The sequence below is a fragment of the Scyliorhinus torazame genome, chromosome 2 (genome assembly GCF_047496885.1).
Source record: "Scyliorhinus torazame isolate Kashiwa2021f chromosome 2, sScyTor2.1, whole genome shotgun sequence".
NCBI classification, from domain to species: domain Eukaryota; kingdom Metazoa; phylum Chordata; class Chondrichthyes; order Carcharhiniformes; family Scyliorhinidae; genus Scyliorhinus; species Scyliorhinus torazame.
Window position 1 is genome coordinate 196,839,072 of NC_092708.1, and position 18,741 is coordinate 196,857,812.

The following is an 18,741-nucleotide window of genomic DNA, read 5'->3' on the forward strand; positions in this document are numbered from 1 at the left end:
ATCTGCACTGCTCGATCTGTCAAACCTTTTGATGACAGATGATATGGTGGCGTACTAATGTGCTTGATGCCATTTGATTTCATGAAGGCCTGGAACTCTCCACTCGTGAAGGCTGTGCCATTGTCAGACACTAAGACTTTTGGGAAGCAATGTATACGAAAACTCTGTCAAAGTTTCTTAATCATGACATGGGAAGTCATAGAGGCCATTTGATGTACCATCCATTTGGAATGGGCATCTAGCAAGACCAGGAATGTAGAACCCAAGAAAGGCCCCGTGACGTCTACAAGCACGCGCACCCATGGCCTGCCTGGCCATTCCCATGGGTGTAGGGAGGCCGAAGGAGGGAGTTTCTGGTTTTCCTGGCATAAGTTATATTGTTTTACCATGTTCGTGATGTCCATGTCAAGCCCAGATCAGCAAACGTAGCTCCTGACGAACATCTTCATTCTGGAAACCCCCGGGGTGGCCGTTATGTAGCTGCATTAAAAGTGGGCGCTGCCATGGGTGGAACTCAAGCACCCGGGATCCCCACAGGATTATACCGCCCTCAACACTAAGTTCTTCTAGCTTAGGGAGATATGGCTTCATGTCATCAGAGAGGTGTCATCTGATTTTGCTGCTCAGAATCATGTGTTTTAATTTTGATATTGACAGGTCCTTTTGTGTCCAAATCTTCATTTGGTTTCCGATAGCGATAGAGTTTCTAAGAAATTTAAGGCCATCATGACCTCTTCTAACACAAGCCAAGGAGGTAGGCTTGTGGGCAATGGGAGACTATTCGCAATCCAGGACGGTGCTCTAAAGAATATGTGTAGGCTGCCAATAACAAGGCCCAATGTTGTAACCAGGGAAAAAGCGATAGGAGGGATTGCCCCATCTTGTTTTAAAAGGGCACAGAAAGGCTTCTGGTCTGTCATCATCACAAAATACCGGCCATAGATATACTGGTGGCATTTTTTAACGCTGAATATGACTACCAAGCCTTCTTTCTCAATTAGCGAGTCGTGCCGCTATGCATCCAAAAGATTCCTGGACATGTAAGCAATAAGTCTTCCTGTACTGCCTTTCCAACGGTATGAGAGTACCGCCCCGATTACATAAGGATAGCTGTCGCACGTCATTATGAACTCCTTGGGATCGTAATGAATCTATAAATTAGTTGATAGGAGCTGCCGTTTTACCCTTTCAAAAGCCTCTTCTTTTGATGCCTCCCAAGGCCATTTCTGGTACTTCTTCAATAGCAGATGTAATGGCGACATCAAGGATGATAAGTTCAGGGTGAACTTCCCATAATAATTGATTAGTCCCAGAAAAGATTTAAATTCTGTAGCTTTGTGGAATTGGCACTTTCCTAATGGCTTTGGCTTTGTCTTCCAGGAGGTGTAGGCCTTTTTTGTCTACTCGGTAGATAGGTTTCTTCACTGGCCTGGAAAACACACTTTTATCTTTTAAGATGTACCCCTGCTTTTGAAAATCGTTGCAAGACGTCACTTAGGTGCTCCTGCTCTATAGTCCCTGCAATCAAAATGTTATGCAGGTACAGCGTCACCTTGGGCAACACGTGGAGTATATTCACCATGACTGTCTGAAATATGGTGCGTGCTGACGAGTCCCCGAAGGGTAGGCGAGTATACTGGTACAGGCACTTATGGGTGTAAATTGTGACGCAATTGTCTAGTTCCAGCTGGAGCAAGACTTGGCACATGTCTAGTTTTGTGAAAGTCTGCCACCTGCTAGTTTGGCATATAAATCCTCTATACGTGGCATGGGATATCTGTCCAATTTTGAGACCCGGTTGACTGAGAGTTTATAATCCCCACAGGTCACTGGGGTCATTGTGGTTCCATAATCCATAAAGGTTCCCCTGTGTTGGTGGCTAATCTAGTTCTGGTGTTCTCGAAACTCAAAGATGGGATGCAAGTCTGGAGACGATTAAATGTGTGTTCTCCAATGACGGAGACAGGAGCCCCTTTGTCTACCTCCATTTCTAATGATCGTTGGCGAGTAGCCTGATCATTATTGAGGCAACCTGAGTTGTAATGATACGGTTTAATTGCATCGTCTTGTTGTCTGGAAGTGGGCATACTTTCATGGTACAAGTCTGTGCTGGCCTTGTCTTCTTACCTGGGTAATATGCGTATTGCCGAGTCCAGCAGCAATGCCTTGCTTGTGTCCTTTTGCAGTGCTTACAATCCAATAGCTGGCACTTGCAATCCTCCGGAGTTGTTTGTCTGGTACACTTGGGGTTATCACGTGATTTCCTCAACTACTAGGTAGACCCTGCAGAGTTTTGGTTGGGCAATGGGCGACCCATAGGCACCTTCATCCAAGTTATGAGCTTTCTTGTGCGAGGCCCCTCCCTACAACTGAAAGACCCTACTGTCCGTCGCCCCTTGTAGTCTGGAACCCTTTTCTTTGTGTTATCCAGGGTCAGGGCTATCTCAATGGCCTTTTCCAGGCCAAGATTAGGCTCCGCCAGTAACTTCTTTTGAGTGATGACATTATTTATTTCACAAAGCAATCCCTGGCACAGCATCTTCGTCAGTGATGGAGCAAATTTGCAGTATTCCGCCAGTTTTCGCAGTCTATTGAGAAATTCAGTGACGGGTTCCCTCAGGGTCCTTCTTGCCGTAGTAGAACAGTATCTTCGGAGGATGATTGATGACTTTGGGTGATAGTGATTTTGCACTAGTTCTATGAGCTCAAATGTTTTTGAGTCAAGGGCCTCTGGGTAGATTAAGCCTTTTATTATGCTGAATGCTTATCATAGATTATCATAGAATTTACAGTGCAGAAGTAGGCCATTCGGCCCATCGAGTCTGCACCGGCTCTTGGAAAGAGCACCCTACCCAAGGTCAACACCTCCACCCTATCCCCATAACCCAGTAACCCCACCCAACACTAAGGGCAATTTTGGACACTAAGGGCAATTTATCATGTTGGGGCCTCGCAAGCTGTCAGGAGGATTACTTTCTGCTTCTGCTCACCCACAATGTTATTAGCCCGAAAGAAATAACGCATGCGCTCTGCATATTGGGCCCAGTCTTCTCCGTTAATAAAGTGAGGCTCCAGTAACCCAAAAAAGGCATTTTGCATTGTTAACGGGGAGCTTTTTGTTTTACTCTGAAGTTTGCTCAGCAATCTCGGTTTTACTCCTCGCCACTGATGTAATCATTCTGCCATGGCCAGGCTTCGTACAAACTCCAGTTTATTTGGATAACGGAAGAGCCACAGTGTAAAATACTTGTGTGCCACTTTGGATGGGATCCAGACTTCCATAGTTAAAGCGAGCTTAACTACTCACTTAACTATGCCTATACCAGATTTAACCAGCCCCCGGGATCTCCCAGTCTCGCCGAGGAGACCCCCGCCAGGCGCCTTTTAGCACTGGTCCACACAAATGGGGATCAGGAGGGTCTTCCAGGTGATCGGAACACTCCAAGTAGTTGGAATATGGGCAGGGTGGCACCCTGATACAGCTGATGCCACCCAGGCACTGACACTGCCAGCCTAGCCCCTAGCAGCGCCATCTGATGCTATCAGATGCCATTTTGCCTGGGCCAGTGTTCAGGCCCAGGGGGTGCCTGATCCGTATGTGGTGGTGTCCGGTGGGGTTGGAGGACCCCCCCCCCCCCACAACAGGTGAGTTGAGTTATTGGGAAGGTCTGGGGGTTGCATCGGAGGAGGGGTTGAGAGACTTGCGCTGGCTAGCAGAGCTCCTCAGGCAGCCTTGGCGGGGCGTTCTCCACTGAGACCCGAAAAAAATAACACAATGCCATTTGATAGCGGGTCATTCCCGCCGCTACAAGTGCCGGGAAGGACACCGCTATTCCTGTCCAGAACGGGTCTCTTTTTGGCTGTTAGATCCCTTCCCCTGTCTGTAATGGCGATGGAAATCAGGATTTTATTGGCTCCTGGACCTCTGGTAAACTAACATTTTTAAATGCTCTGATTTACCAAATACTCTTTGCAAACTAGAAACCGAATCGTCACACGGTAATCCTTTCCAACATTATCACTGGGCATCTCTCTGTGAACATAGAACATAGAAAAATACAGTACAGAACAAGCCCTTCGGCCCACGGTGTTGTGCCGAACCTTTGTCCTAGATTAATCATAGATTATCATTGAATTTACAGTGCAGAAGGAGGCAATTCGGCCCATTGAGTCTGCATTGGCTCTTGGAAAGAGCACCCTACCCAAGGTCAACACCTCCACCCAACACTAAGGGCAATTTATCATGGCCAATCCACCTAACCTGCACATCTTTAGACTGTGGGAGGAAACCGGAGCACCCGGAGGAAACCCACGCACACACGGGGAGGATGTGCAGACTCCGCACACACAGTAACCCAAGCCGGAATCGAACCTGGGACCTTGGAGCTGTGAATGCTATCCACAATGCTACCGTGCTGCCCTTAAGAACAAATTAATCTACACTATATCATTCTACCGTAATCCATGTACCTATCCAATAGCTGCTTGAAGGTCCCTAATGTTTTCGATTCAGCTAGTTCCACAGGCAGTGCATTCCATGCCCCCACTACTCTCTGGGTAAAGAACCTACCTCTGACATCCCCCCTATATCTTCCACCATTCACCTTAAATTAATGTCCCCTTGTAATGGTTTGTTCCACCCGGGGAAAAACTCTCTGACTGTCTACTCTATCTATTCCCCTGATCATCTTATAAACCTCTATCAAGTCGCCCCTCATCCTTCTCCGTTCTAATGAGAAAAGGCCTAGCACCCTCAACCTTTCCTCGTAAGACCTACTCTCTATTCCAGGCAACATCCTGGTAAATCTCCTTTGCACCTTTTCCAAAGCTTCCACATCCTTCCTAAAATGAGGCGACCAGAACTGTACACAGTACTCCAAATGGGGCCTTACCAAAGTTTTGTACAGCTGCATCATCACCTCACGGCTCTTAAATTCAATCCCTCTGTTAATGAACGCGAGCACACCATAGGCCTTCTTCACAGCTCTATCCACTTTAGTGGCAACTTGCAAAGATGTATGAACATAGACCCCAAGATCTCTCTGCTCCTCCACATTGCCAAAAACTCTACCGTTAACCCTGTATTCCGCATTCATATTTGTCCTTCCAAAACGGACAACCTCACACTTTTCAGGGTTAAACTCCATCTGCCACTTCTCAGCCCAGCTCTGCATCCTATCTATGTCTCTTTGCAGCCGACAACAGCCCTCCTCACTATCTACAACTCCACCAATCTTCGTACCGTCTGCAAATTTACTGACCCACCCTTCAACTCCCTCATCCAAGTCATTAATGAAAATCACAAACAGCAGAGGACCCAGAACTGATCCCTGCGGTATGCCACTGGTAACTGGGATCCAGGCTGAATATTTGCCATCCACCACCACTCTCTGACTTCTATCGGTTAGCCAGTTCGCTATCCAACTGGCCAAATTTCCCACTATCCCATGCCTCCTTACTTTCTGCATAAGCCTATCATGGGGAATCTTATCAAATGCCTTACTAAAATCCATGTACACTACATCCACTGCTTTACCTTCATCCACATGCTTGGTCACCTCCTCAAAGAATTCAATAAGACTTGTAAGGCAAGACCTACCCCTCACAAATCCGTGCTGACTATCCCTAATCAAGCAGTGTCTTTCCAGATGCTCAGAAATCCTATCCTTCAGTACCCTTTCCATTACTTTGCCTACCACTTAAGTAAGACTAATTGGCCTGTAATTCCCAGGGTTATCCCTAATCCCTTTTTTGAACAGGGGCACGACATTCGCCACTCTCCAATCCCCTGGTACCACCCCTGTTGACAGTGAGGACGAAAAGATCATTGCCAACGGCTCTGCAATTTCATCTCTTGCTTCCCATAGAATCCTTGGATATATCCCGTCAGGCCCGGGGGACTTGTCTGTCCTCAATTTTTTCAAAATGCCCAATACATCTTCCTTCCTAACAAGTATTTCCTCGAGCTTACCAGTCTGTTTCACTCTGTCCTCTCCAACAATATGGCCCCTCTCATTTGTAAATACAGAAGTAAAGTATTCGTTCAAGACCTCTCCTATCTCTTCAGACTCAATACACAATCTACCGCTACTGTCCTTGATCGGACCTACCCTCGCTCTAGTCATTCTCATATTTCTCACATATGTGTAAAAGGCCTTGGGGTTTTCCTTGATCCTACCCGCCAAAGATTGTTCATGCCCTCTCTTAGCTCTCCTCATCCCTTTCTTCAGTTCCCTCCTGGCTATCTTGTATCCCTCCAGCGCCCTGTCTGAACCTTGTTTCCTCAGCCTTACATAAGTCTCCTTTTTCCTCTTAACAAGACATTCAACCTCTCTTGTCAACCATGGTTCCCTCACTCGACCATCTCTTCCCTGCCTGACAGGGACATACATATCAAGGACACGTAGCCTGTTCCTTGAACAAGTTCCACATTTCACTTGTGTCCTTCCCTGACAGCCTATGTTCCCAACTTATGCACTTCAATTCTTGTCTGACAACATCGTATTTATCCTTCCCTCAATTGTAAACCTTGCCCTGTTGCACGCACCTATCCCTCTCCATTACTAAAGTGAAAGTCACAGAATTGTGGTCACTATCTCCAAAATGCTCCTCCACTAACAAATCTATCACTTGCCCTGGTTCATTACCAAGTACCAAATCCAATATTGCCTCCCCCCTGGTCGGACAATCTACATACTGTGTTAGAAAAGCTTCCTGGACACACTGCACAAACATCACCCCATCCAAACTATTTGATCTAAAGAGTTTCCACTCAATGTTACTACCCTGTGATTCTGCACCTTTCCAAAATCTGTTTCCCAATCTGTTCCTCCACACCTCTGCTACTATTGGGGGGCCTATAGAAAACTCCTAACAAGGTGACTGCTCCTTTCCTATTTCTGACTTCAACCCATACTACCTCAGTAGGCAGATACTCCTCGAACTGCCTTTCTGCAGCTGTTATACTAACTCTAATTAACAATGCCACTCCCCCTCCCCCCCACCTCTTTTACCACCCTCCCTAATCTTATTGAAACATCTATAACCAGGGACCTCCAACAACCATTTCTGCCCCTCTTCTATCCAAGTTTCCGTGATGGCCACCACATCGTAGTCCCAAGTACCGATCCATGCCTTAAGTTCACCCACCTTATTCCTGATGCTTCTTGCGTTGAAGTATACACACTTCAACCCATCTCCGTGCCTGCAAGTACTCTCCTTTGTCAGCGTTCCCTTCCCCACTGCCTCACTGCACGCTTTGGCGTCCTGAATATCGGCTACCTTAGTTGCTGGACTACAAATCCGGTTCCCATTCCCCTGCCAAATTAGTTTAAACCCTCCCGAAGAGTACTAGAAAACCTCCCTCCCAGGATATTGGTGCCCCTCTGGTTCAGATGCAACCCATCCTGCTTGTACAGGTCCCACCTTCCCCAGAATGCGCTCCAATTATCCAAATACCTGAAGCCCTCCCTCCTACACCATTCCTGCAGCCACATGTTCAGCTGCACTCTCTCCCTAATCCTAGCCTCGCTATCACGTGGCACCGGCAACAAACCAGAGATGACAACTCTGTCTGTCCTGGCTTTTAACTTCCAGCCTAAGTCCCTAAACTCGTTTATTACCTCCAAACCCCTTTTCCTACCTATGTCGTTGGTACCAATGTGCACCACAACTTCTGGCTGCCCACCCTCCCCCTTAAGGATCCTGAAGACACGATCTGAGACATCCCTGGCCCTGGCACCCGGGAGGCAACATACCTTCAGGGAGTCTCGCTCGCAACCACAGAATCTCCTATCTATTCCCCTAACCATTGAATCTCCTACTACCATTGCAAAAGCATCAGGAAAGAGAGGGGGAGAATATTTTATTTAAACGCTGCAAGATATGATCTGGAAGGCTCTGCCTGAAAGGCGTTAGGAGCAGATTCAAGAGAAACTTTCAAAAGGGAATTGGATAACTATTTGAAGAGGGAAAATTTGGAGGGCCATCAGGCCTGGTTGGTGGGACTGATTGCATAACACTTTCAGAGTTGACACCAGCATGATAGGTTGAATGGCCTTTTCCTGTGCTCTATGATTCCATGTGATTCGAAAAATTGTTCTGCCGACAATAAATCTGAATCTAAATGCTGTGCTGTACTTCCCATTCTGACTCTTAGATTGCCCCCTGTCACTCGCTACTTGCAACACATCTCTAAGTCCTGCTGCTTCACATTGTGTTTACCTATAGAGCAAAATGGCTTCTTCAAACAGCAGTCAATTCTGGTAGGACAGAATTAATAATTGTGTCATGGAATGTCCATTTGAGATGTAAAAAAGCAATTGTTTCAGACATGCTCAGCATTACACTTCACAAATACAGCGAGTTATAAATCATGCAGGCTTGGCAAATTAAAGCCAGTGTCACACACACACAGCGTCGATACTGCATTTTAGAACTGAATTCACCATCACAAAGGACTGGCCATTCGGGTCAAGTCTCTTTAACCATTCCAGACAATCAGGTGTAAATCTTTTTCAAGCCAGATTATGTCACTTACCACTGCTGATGCCAGAGTTAGCAATCACTGTGGCTTCACTCCACTGGTCAGCACTGGAGACGGAGTATGAGCGTTGGTGCATACCCTCGGGGCGGCTGTTGAAGGAGACCAGGCTGATTCCACTGGCCATCTGAGTTGCTGAGCCTGTAGGGGTCACATTACCTGAGGTTGGAAACAAGAGGTGCGGAGTCATTTAATTATTGAGAACATTCTCTGGCAAAGTGCATGGCATTCTCATATACTGTTATACCATCTCACGGACTGTTAGACCATCTCGTGTACTATTACACCATCTCACGTACTGTTATACCATCTCATGTACTATTACACCATCTCATGTACTGTTACACCATCTCATGTACTGTTACACTATCTCATGTACAATTACACCATCTCATGTAGTTACACCATCTCATTTACGGTTACACCATCTCAAGTGCTGTTACACCATCTTATGTACTGTTACACCACCTTATGTACTGTTACACCACCTCAAGTACTGTTACACCATCTCAAATACTATTTGGTTACACCATCTCATGTACTGTTTGGTTACACCATCTCATATACTGTTACACCATCTCATGTACTGTTACACCATCTCATGTACAATTACACCATCTCATGCATAATTACATCATCTCATGTATAATTACATCATCTCATGTACAATGACACCATCTCATGTACAATTACACCATCTCATGTACGGTTACACCATCTCTTGTACGGTTACACCATCTCATGTAAGGTTACATCATCGCAAGTACTGTTACACCATCTCATGTACTGTTACACCATCTCATGTACTGTTACACCATCTCATGTACAATTACACCATCTCAAGTACTTTTACACCATCTCATGTACAGTTACACCACCTAATGTAGTTACATCATCTCATGTACAATTACACCAGCTCATGCATAATTACATCATCTCATGTATAATTACACCATCTCATGTACAATTACACCATCTCATGTACAATTACACCATCTCATGTACGGTTACACCATCTCTTGTACGGTTACACCATCTCATGTAAGGTTACATCATCGCAAGTACTGTTACACCATCTCATGTACTGTTACACCATCTCATGTACTGTTACACCATCTCATGTACAATTACACCATCTCAAGTACTTTTACACCATCTCATGTACAGTTACACCACCTAATGTAGTTACATCATCTCATGTACAATTACACCAGCTCATGCATAATTACATCATCTCATGTATAATTACATCATCTCATGTACAATTACACCATCTCATGTACAATTACATCATCTCATGTACTGTAACAGCATCTCATGTATAATTACATCATCTCATGTACAATTACACCATCTCATGTACAATTACACCATCTCAAGTACTTTTACACCATCTCATGTACAATTACACCACCTAATGTAGTTACACCATCTCATGTACTGTTACACCATCTCATGTATAATTACATCATCTCATGTATAATTACATCATCTCATGTACAATTATACCATCTCATGTACAATTACATCATCTCATGTACTGTTACACCATCTCATGTACAATTACACCATCTCATGTACAATTACACCATCTCATGTACAATTACACCATCTCATGTACTATTACACCATCTCAAGTACTTTTACACCATCTCATGTACAATTACACCACCTAATGTAGTTACACCATCTCATGTACTGTTACACCATCTCATGTACTTTTACACCGTCTCATGTACTGTTACACCATCTCATGTATAATTACATCATCTCATGTATAATTACATCATCTCATGTATAATTACATCATCTCATGTACAATTACACCATCTCATGTACAATTACATCATCTCATGTACTGTTACACCATCTCATGTATAATTACATCATCTCATGTATAATTACATCATCTCATGTACAATTACACCATCTCATGTACAATTACACCATCTCATGTACTATTACACCATCTCATGCACTGTTTCTTCATCTCATGTACTGTTTCATCATCTCATATATGGTTACACCATCTCATATACTGTTACACCATCTCATGTGCTGTTACATCATCTCATATACTGTTACACCATCTCATATACGGTTACACCATTCTGTTACCAACACATCACTATCCAACATCAACAATATGTTCAGTATGGGAGTGGACAGAACAACAGAAAGGCTGAGCATTCACCCTGTATAAACTTCAGTTTATCCAACGCTCTGTTGCCCCGATCCTAACTCATACCAAATCCCATTCAGTCATTACCCTTATGGTCACTGACTTACATTGGCTCCTAGACCCAAACATTCTCAACTTTTGTCTGAAATCCTTCCAAGGTCTCCATCCTCCTCCAGCCAGAGACCTCTGTAGTCTTCTGAACTCTGTACCACTTCTGACCCCTTGCATGTCTCCATTTTTAATCATTGGTGGCTTGGTCTTCAGCTGTCAAGGCCTAAAGCTCTGGAATTCCCTCCTTAAACCTCTCTTGCCTCCTTTAAGATGGTCCGTAAAACATGACATAACATTTGAACATCTTTCCTCAGGGATCCTTATGTGGCTCAATATTGTTTCTGTGAAGGGGACATTTCGTGTGAGTGTGAGGGACATTTTAGTTTATTAAAGGCACTATATAAATTCAAGTTACTGTTTTTGTATGCTTATATGTTACAATAAAGGGAAAGGGGGACAGAAGGGTGGAAAGAAGGGGGCAGAGGAGGAAGAGAGGGGGAGAAGGCGGGGGGGGGGGGGAGAAACGGGAGTGGGGGGAAAAATGGGAGAGGAGAGAAGGGAGAAAGAGGGAGGTGAGAGCAGAGAGAGCGGGAGAGAGAGAAAGGAGGGAGGGTGGAAGGAGAGGGGCAGGAGAGAGCAGCGAGAGAGGGGAGATTAGGGCGAGGGAGAAGGAGGGAGACCGGGGAGAGAGAGAGAGAGAGAAATCAAAGTGCCCAGTATTTTAGCTATTGGAGAAATTATTTTCAGTCCCGATACAAGATCGTCAGTCAGAGAAGGTAGAGTGCTGCCCACTATCACCATAGATGCAATCACAGCCACATCTGATCTCCCTGGAAAGAGAACCTGCAGAACAGTGTGGGTGCTGATAGTCTTGTGATTCGCAGAGAGGCAGAGAGAATATACAGCAGGCAGACAGTCAGGTGTGTGGCCCGTGTAAGTAGTTGTACTGACCGGGTTAGGTGGATAGGCTAACCAGCTTCTCGTTATTAAATGTTTGATGTGCAAGATTTTGTTTACTCAGGCTTCTCGAACGTGATTGAAATGTTACATTCCTGGACTTACCATTGGCCTTGCACTGAAACATTTCCACAAAGCACAGAATTACCTGTCTGTGTGTAATACTGGTTTATGGCTTGGTGGAATGGGAGGTCCACAGTGCCCTGAATCACACCAGTCTCAATCCAAACAACAGCAGCACACTGGAAATCTTAATTCACTTGAACGTCACAAAGGAAAGTTCCTTCTTGCCTGTCTTTGCTACGGACCTCCCCTCGGTCCAACACACAGAGAACACTCTGCTATTCCCCATGTCTAACAACACCATAAGTATATTCAGAAATAATGTTCACTCACAATGTTGAGACATATAACCACCCAAAAGATTCTCTCTCCAACCCACAATGTGATGTCTGGGCTCCAAAACAGTCTTGTTTTGGTTTCAACCTAACTTTTAAGGAATTTTGATTTGGTGCAAGTGTTATGTAAAGACTGCAATATTTCACTGTTGTGAATTTTCAAGCAGTTGGCATCCGCCATCCTGAGAGTTGGCAGGGAATGCATCCCCACTGACTCCGACAGGCCTACTGCCATTTTACACTCAATTGAGCATTGATTAGTAGCAGACCGGACTTCTGCTTGCCCGTGGACAGAAGTCCCATCTTGGAGAGCTGTCGGCGAATCTCACTGACCAACAGCTCTCGAGCCCCTCCAAGCACAGCGGCCAGGTATTTCAGTGCTGTAGCTGAGCCTAAGGCCTGAGACTGCACTTCAGGCAAGTACCAGGAGTACCGTTGGTAACGTGATGCAAGAGGCCTGCACATTGAGGCGCTGCCACTCCCCAACCCTATCCCAAGATCGAGATTGCCAACTTTTTCTATTTGGCTCCCTGATGCAACTGGCACCCGCCAACCTGAAAATTGAGGCTGGTGGGAAAATGCCCTTTTAAATGGCCATTTAAGAGTCTTAATAGGGGCATGGGCTGGCTGCCCGACTGAAGACCTGTCTGCCCTGCCATGAAATTGCATTTGGGTTGGGTGGGATCCTGGAGGGAATCCTGAACCTGCAATTTTACGCTCCCCCCGCAGCCTCAGAATCTCCTGTGTGTGTGGGGGAAGGATCTAAAATTCTGGCCGTGCCTATCGCTTAAAAAAAAAGGATATATACAAAATATAAAATCAAACAACCCTCTCAGGGATCTTTTACTTAACGAGTTTTAGATTTCACAGAAACTTACAATACTAAAGGCCATTCAGCCTATTGCGTCTGTGTTGGTTCTCTGAAAGAGGCTACCCAATTAGTTCCCGTTCCTTGCTCTTCCCCCATAGCCCTGAAAATGTTTTCTGTTCAAGTATATAATCAATTCCCTCTCGGAAATTACTAATGAATTTGCAACCCTGTTCTTTTTCTAATTATCATTAAAGCTGTGTCCTCTAGTCACCAACCATCCTGCTGGTGGAAGCAATTTATCCAAGCGTACACTTTGATGCTTCATCCTCCACCCGATCAGGAATCCTGATCTGAATAGTGTTGAATGGAGAATCCACCCTATGTTTGACATATGTTCCTGTGAAGCATTTTGGGAAGGTTTTATTGTGATAAGGACATTATATAAATGCACTTTTTGTTGTAAAGGAAAAACTGGGTTGAAAACAAATGAATTTCACACATTCTGTATAGTTATACAGAAAACGTAAAAAATACATAATCGCCTCCTCCCAATCTAAACTGGCGTATGGTACCTTTAATACTCTCCTACTCTATTTGGTCCTCCAACAACTGAGCTGAGGGCTGGAATGGGTTAATTGACAGCAGGCGGCTAATGATGTGCCGACCCATTCGCATCATCTACAATTGGTACCTACACAGGGGAGCACTCTGCTGTTTGCAAATGGATTTTAATTTGCAGTAGACCAAGAGCATGCATGTACAGTGACTAACTACTATCCCTCCCCAACCCCAAAAACCCTTTGGGAGTGGCAGGAGGGTCGCAAGACTATAGCAAGAGAGAACCATGCTCACAACTGCCAAATACATCATTTATCAGTCTCTTACTCTCCTGGTTTTGATCAGTTGTGTTACAGCCAGATTCCAGTTATTTCCAGATTTATTTTTAGACTTAATTGTCAGCGCTTATTCTGTGGTCAGAACAATCAGGCAACTGGCATTAAACACCACTATCTCATTAACCAAAATTACACAGCTCACTGGGTTAATAAATGGCTTGGTGCAACACTAAGCTATACCTGGTTCAACCAGTGATGTGTGGGCGTTGGCTGGGGAGCATTACTGTTAGACCCAATGAACCTGGATTAGGATTCCAGTAATCCGTTAGAAAATGTTCACGTCATTTTCATAGGAGGATAACAGCGCCCTAAGCTGTGCTCAATGTCTCTCCACTCGCACATTAGTCTGGCTAGGCTCAAACAAGAAGCATAGGCCAGTTAACCAGCTACCAGGAAGGCAAATGGTATCCATAAAATAACACTTCAGCATGAGTCACGACATTTGGGAGCGGTGAGGGCTAAGACAAGATAAATACGTAAAAAGACAATACAAACTTGAGCATTAATGGAAAAAATGTAGCCTTGGCAAATTGATGGCTTTACAATGCAAGTAGATACTGCTATGAAAAGGCCAAGAGAAGCAGGAGGAGAAACCTGAAAGAAATCTTTAAAATAATTAAAGGGCTTGGTAGGGTAGACATAGAGAGGATGTTTGAACTTGTTGGGGACACCAAAACTAAAATATAAGATAGATAGAAATATGAGAATAATAAATCCAATTGGAAGTTCAGAAGAAACGTCTTCATGCAGAGAGTGGTTAGAATGTGGTCCTGACAAAGTGGGGGCGGCAAATAATATAGATACATTTAATAGGAAGTTGGAAAAGCAAATGAGAGAGAAAGGAACAGAAGGAAATGCTGACAGGGTGAAATGAAGTAAAGTGAGAGGATGTTAGTGTGAAGCTTAAACATTAGCATTGACTTAACAAAGTGTGGCCTGTTTGTGTCCTTTATAAACTGTATACTATAGAGAATATTGGTTTTCTGGCGAGAGGCATAGATTTTAAAACCAAGGATATTTGTACTAGTCCTAGCCAGTACATGTGTATACTAGCTGGGGAACCTCATTGAGGGAGGACTATAAAAGCACTGGAAAAAATGCAGCAATCACATAATTGTTACTTCGGACAAGAGATAACTGGTCTGAATATTTGGAATAGTACGGTTTTATTCGCTACAATGGGTAACGTTAAGGGGTGAACACTAAGAGATTATGAAGAACATCAGCTTTTAAAAAATCTATTTTTTTATGGAATGTGGGCGCCGCTGGAAAGGCCAGCAATTACTGCCCATCCCTAATTGCCCCTTAAATTGAGTGGCTAACTCGGCCATTTCAGAGGGAAAGTTAAGCGTCAACCACATTGCTGTGGATCTGGAATCACTGTCGGCCAGACCAGGTAAGGATGGCAGATTTCCTTTCCCAAAAGACATTCGTGAACCATTGATGATGGTTGTCACAGTTACCAATACTGAGACTAGCTTTTATATTCCAAATTTATTAACTAAATTTAAATTTCACCAGCTGCTGTGGTGGGATTTTAACCCATGTCCCCAGAGTATTAGCCTGGGCCGTTGGAATATTAGCCCAGTTACATTACCACAATACCACCATAAATGGTAGCAGATCTTTTCCAGCAGATCAGTGAGAGGATAATGAGCCGCAAAAGTTTTAAACAATCACAAAAGTATTATGGGAGAACAAAATGTCTTTGGAATGAGGGTGGTTAGTGTGTGGAACATGCTGGGGCAAATAAGTCCCATAATTCTTCTGAAACGGAATGGGATAGTTGCTTGGAGAAGAGAAAGCTAGGGTCTGAGTAATGGTGACCATGAAATTAGCATTGATTGTCGTAAAACCCCATCATTAATGACGGAAATCTGTCATCCTTACTTGGTCTGGCCTACATGTAACTCCAGACCCACTGCAATGTGGCTGACTCTTAACTGCCCTCAGAAATGGCCCAGCAAGCCACTCAATTGGGAGAACAATTAGGGATCAGGAACAAATGCTGGTGATGCCCAAAAATAAAAAAGAATAAAGAATTTTTGGAGCATTAGAAGCAATTGATTTGAAGATGTATTTTTTTTTAAATAAGTTTAGAGTACCCAATTATTTATTTATTTCTAATTGAGGGGCAATTTAGCGTGGCCAATCCACCTACTCCGCACATCTTAGGGTTGTGGGGGTGAGACCCATGCAAACATGGGGAGAATGTGCAAACTCCATGCGGACAGTAAGTTTGGAAGATTTATGATAACAGAAATGAATTTGCCAGCAGGTGAATGGGCAGTGATCTATGAGGATGTAGGAAAATCAAGGGCCTCAAGGCATAACAGTGATGCTATTGCTTCATCTGCAGAAGGAGCCACCCTGTTATCCATTCCAATATACTAGCATATTATGTTCTTCGTTCTCTACTCTTGTAGGGGCAGCACGGTGGTTGCCACTGTTGCTTCACAGCTACAGGGTCTCTTGTTCGATTCCCGGCTTGGGTCACTGTCTGTGTGGAGTCTGTACGTGCTCCTTGTGTCTGCATGGGCTTCCTCCGGGTGCTCCAGTTTCCTCCCACAAGTACTGAAAGACATGCTGTTAGGTGAATTGGACAGTCTTTTTTTTCCTTAAATTTAGAATACCCAATTCATTTTTTTCCAATTAAGGGGCAATTTAGCATGGCCAATCCACCTACCCTAGTGGATCTTTAGGTTGTGGGGGCGAAATTCCACGCAAACACGGGGAGAATGTGCAAACTCCACACGGACAGTGACCCAGAGCCGGGATCGAACCTGGGACCTCAACACCGTGAGGCTGCAGTGCAATCCACTGCGCCACCGTGCTGCCCTATGAATTGTACATTCTAAATTCTCCCTCTGTATGCCTGAACAGGCGCCGGAATGTGGCGACTAGGGGCTTTTCACAGTAACTTCATTGCAGTGTTCATCTAAGCCATTTGTAACAATAAAGATAATTATTATTATGACTTATGAGAAACAGAGCTTATTGGGTTTGGGTCATAGACTCTGATCCACCAGGAATTGACAAAGACTTCATTGGCCAAAGCAAATAGGCAATTTTGCCAGTTCATCGTGAAGTACTGCTCTGAGATGACATATCACCTTTTCTCTTGCAGTAGCTGGATTCACGAGAACAAAGGCCACATTTCCCATTGAACAAACAGCAGAGGAGTCTTCTCAGCTGTGATATGTGGCCACTGTGTCATGTCACCATGATGCCAAAAGGAGCCTTCAGCTCTAAACTACGTCCCTGTGTACTGTCAAAGCAGCATTGGTGTTTCTTTGCATGCTGCAGTATGTTATAGTCTCGTCAGCAAAGGGCCGCCTTCTATCATAGAGCTCCTATACTGCAAATACGGTATTAAATTCCATGTGCACAGAATAGTATTACTGCTGCTGTAAGAAGATCTGGGTAATTTGCCTGGGTAAGATCTAGCACTATCACGCCGGGTAGAATTTAAATACAACAATGCTGACATCATTGACTGACTCCCCAGTGGTTGGGAGAGTCCATCAATAACGGTCTCCCCAACAGCAGGACAATGGGAGAAATAAGACAGAGATTGGATAGAGAAAAGAAACAACAGAGACAGAGAAACAGCAGGGAGGCAATGAGAATGAGGAGCAGCAAGCAATAATGTACTCAAGCCTTGGACTGTTGTATTTTCTATGCTCACACAAGTGAGACTAACGAATAAAAACAACTGTTTCCATGTTTGCTCTTGATATGTTCCTGTTTCTGTGTATTTAGGGCAAAAAAGGACAAATTCCACAGGAGGTGGTGGGAAAAACAGTTGTAATAAGAGGAAAAGCCTGCTGTGATATGAAGGCACTGTCAGGATTCAAAGGACAGTTACTTACTCAATGCCACCTCTTCAGCTAGCTAAATGGAAGAGACACTTTTTGTGAATAATGTTTCCAGCCGTCAGCCAGAATCTCCATAAAACTGGCTCCTGAGCGTGGACTGAACAATGCCTTGCCTGGGAGTCACATCATATTCGTCTTATCTGGCATGACCCTCAAACCGCCATGATCACCTCCGCCCTCTTTCTAGTCCAGCATTTCAGTCAGCTGTTGGAACCTGGCTTCGTCTGCCAGCAGCTGGTTTATGGTGCTTATCAGTCCGTTATAATGAAATGGCCATTAACTCACTCTAAAGGTCAGAGTGCAACGCGTACATGACTGACACCACACTCAAACGCCACTAAAGAAACGCGAGACCCTTCACTCCCCCGAGACAATTTGTTATGACATTCATGCCTGCTTTATTCACAATAATGAAAAGCTACCCTGACCTCTTGATCAACGAATGCCAAAATACTTGTAGCCAGATTTTGCAGTAAATTATCTCGAGGTGGAATATATCCTCTTTTCACAAGTATATAAACCTGTATTTGCATTCAAATAAAATTACTTTAGGGCAGTGAAAAGTCTTTATCATACATTTATAATATATATATATATCTTTATCTGGAGTACAGTGACTATTCTAGTAAAATAAACACCCATTATTTCTCATTAGAGAATTGCCTGTTTCACTTACAGGGCTGTTCCACTCATTTTATTTCTTGTAAAACCTTTTTTTTCCTGGTCAAGCAGTATGAAAACACACAGTGAGATCAGGGCAGCATAACACAAAATCTATGTCCACATGTCAGTGAGACTAAAAATCTAGAGCTGGGGTACTTAACCTCAAAGGGAACAGGCATAGCCATAAAAAAAAACATGACATAAATCTATATATTTCTATTTACATAGGATTTGCCACCAGTGCATTAAGGCAGCTCTGTCCAGCTTTTTCTTCCTGATGCAACGCTCATACACACAATCATCCTCAGATTATAGCACAAAGGAACCGGCAATGATTTGCATTCAAGGCGCTGGAGTGCAGTG

At 44.2% G+C, this 18,741-nt stretch overlaps 1 protein-coding gene across 8 annotated transcripts in view; it reads right to left on the bottom strand.

Moving 5' to 3' along the window:
* agap1 (ArfGAP with GTPase domain, ankyrin repeat and PH domain 1) overlaps positions 1–18,741 on the bottom strand; it is a 1,093,107-nt gene that overhangs the window by 287,226 nt on the left and 787,140 nt on the right. For all 8 annotated transcript variants that reach the window (XM_072482227.1, XM_072482220.1, XM_072482237.1 and 5 more), the window contains one exon: positions 8,540–8,701. In XM_072482227.1, the coding sequence (XP_072338328.1) occupies positions 8,540–8,701 (162 nt within the window). The remainder of the gene's footprint in view (positions 1–8,539; positions 8,702–18,741) is intronic.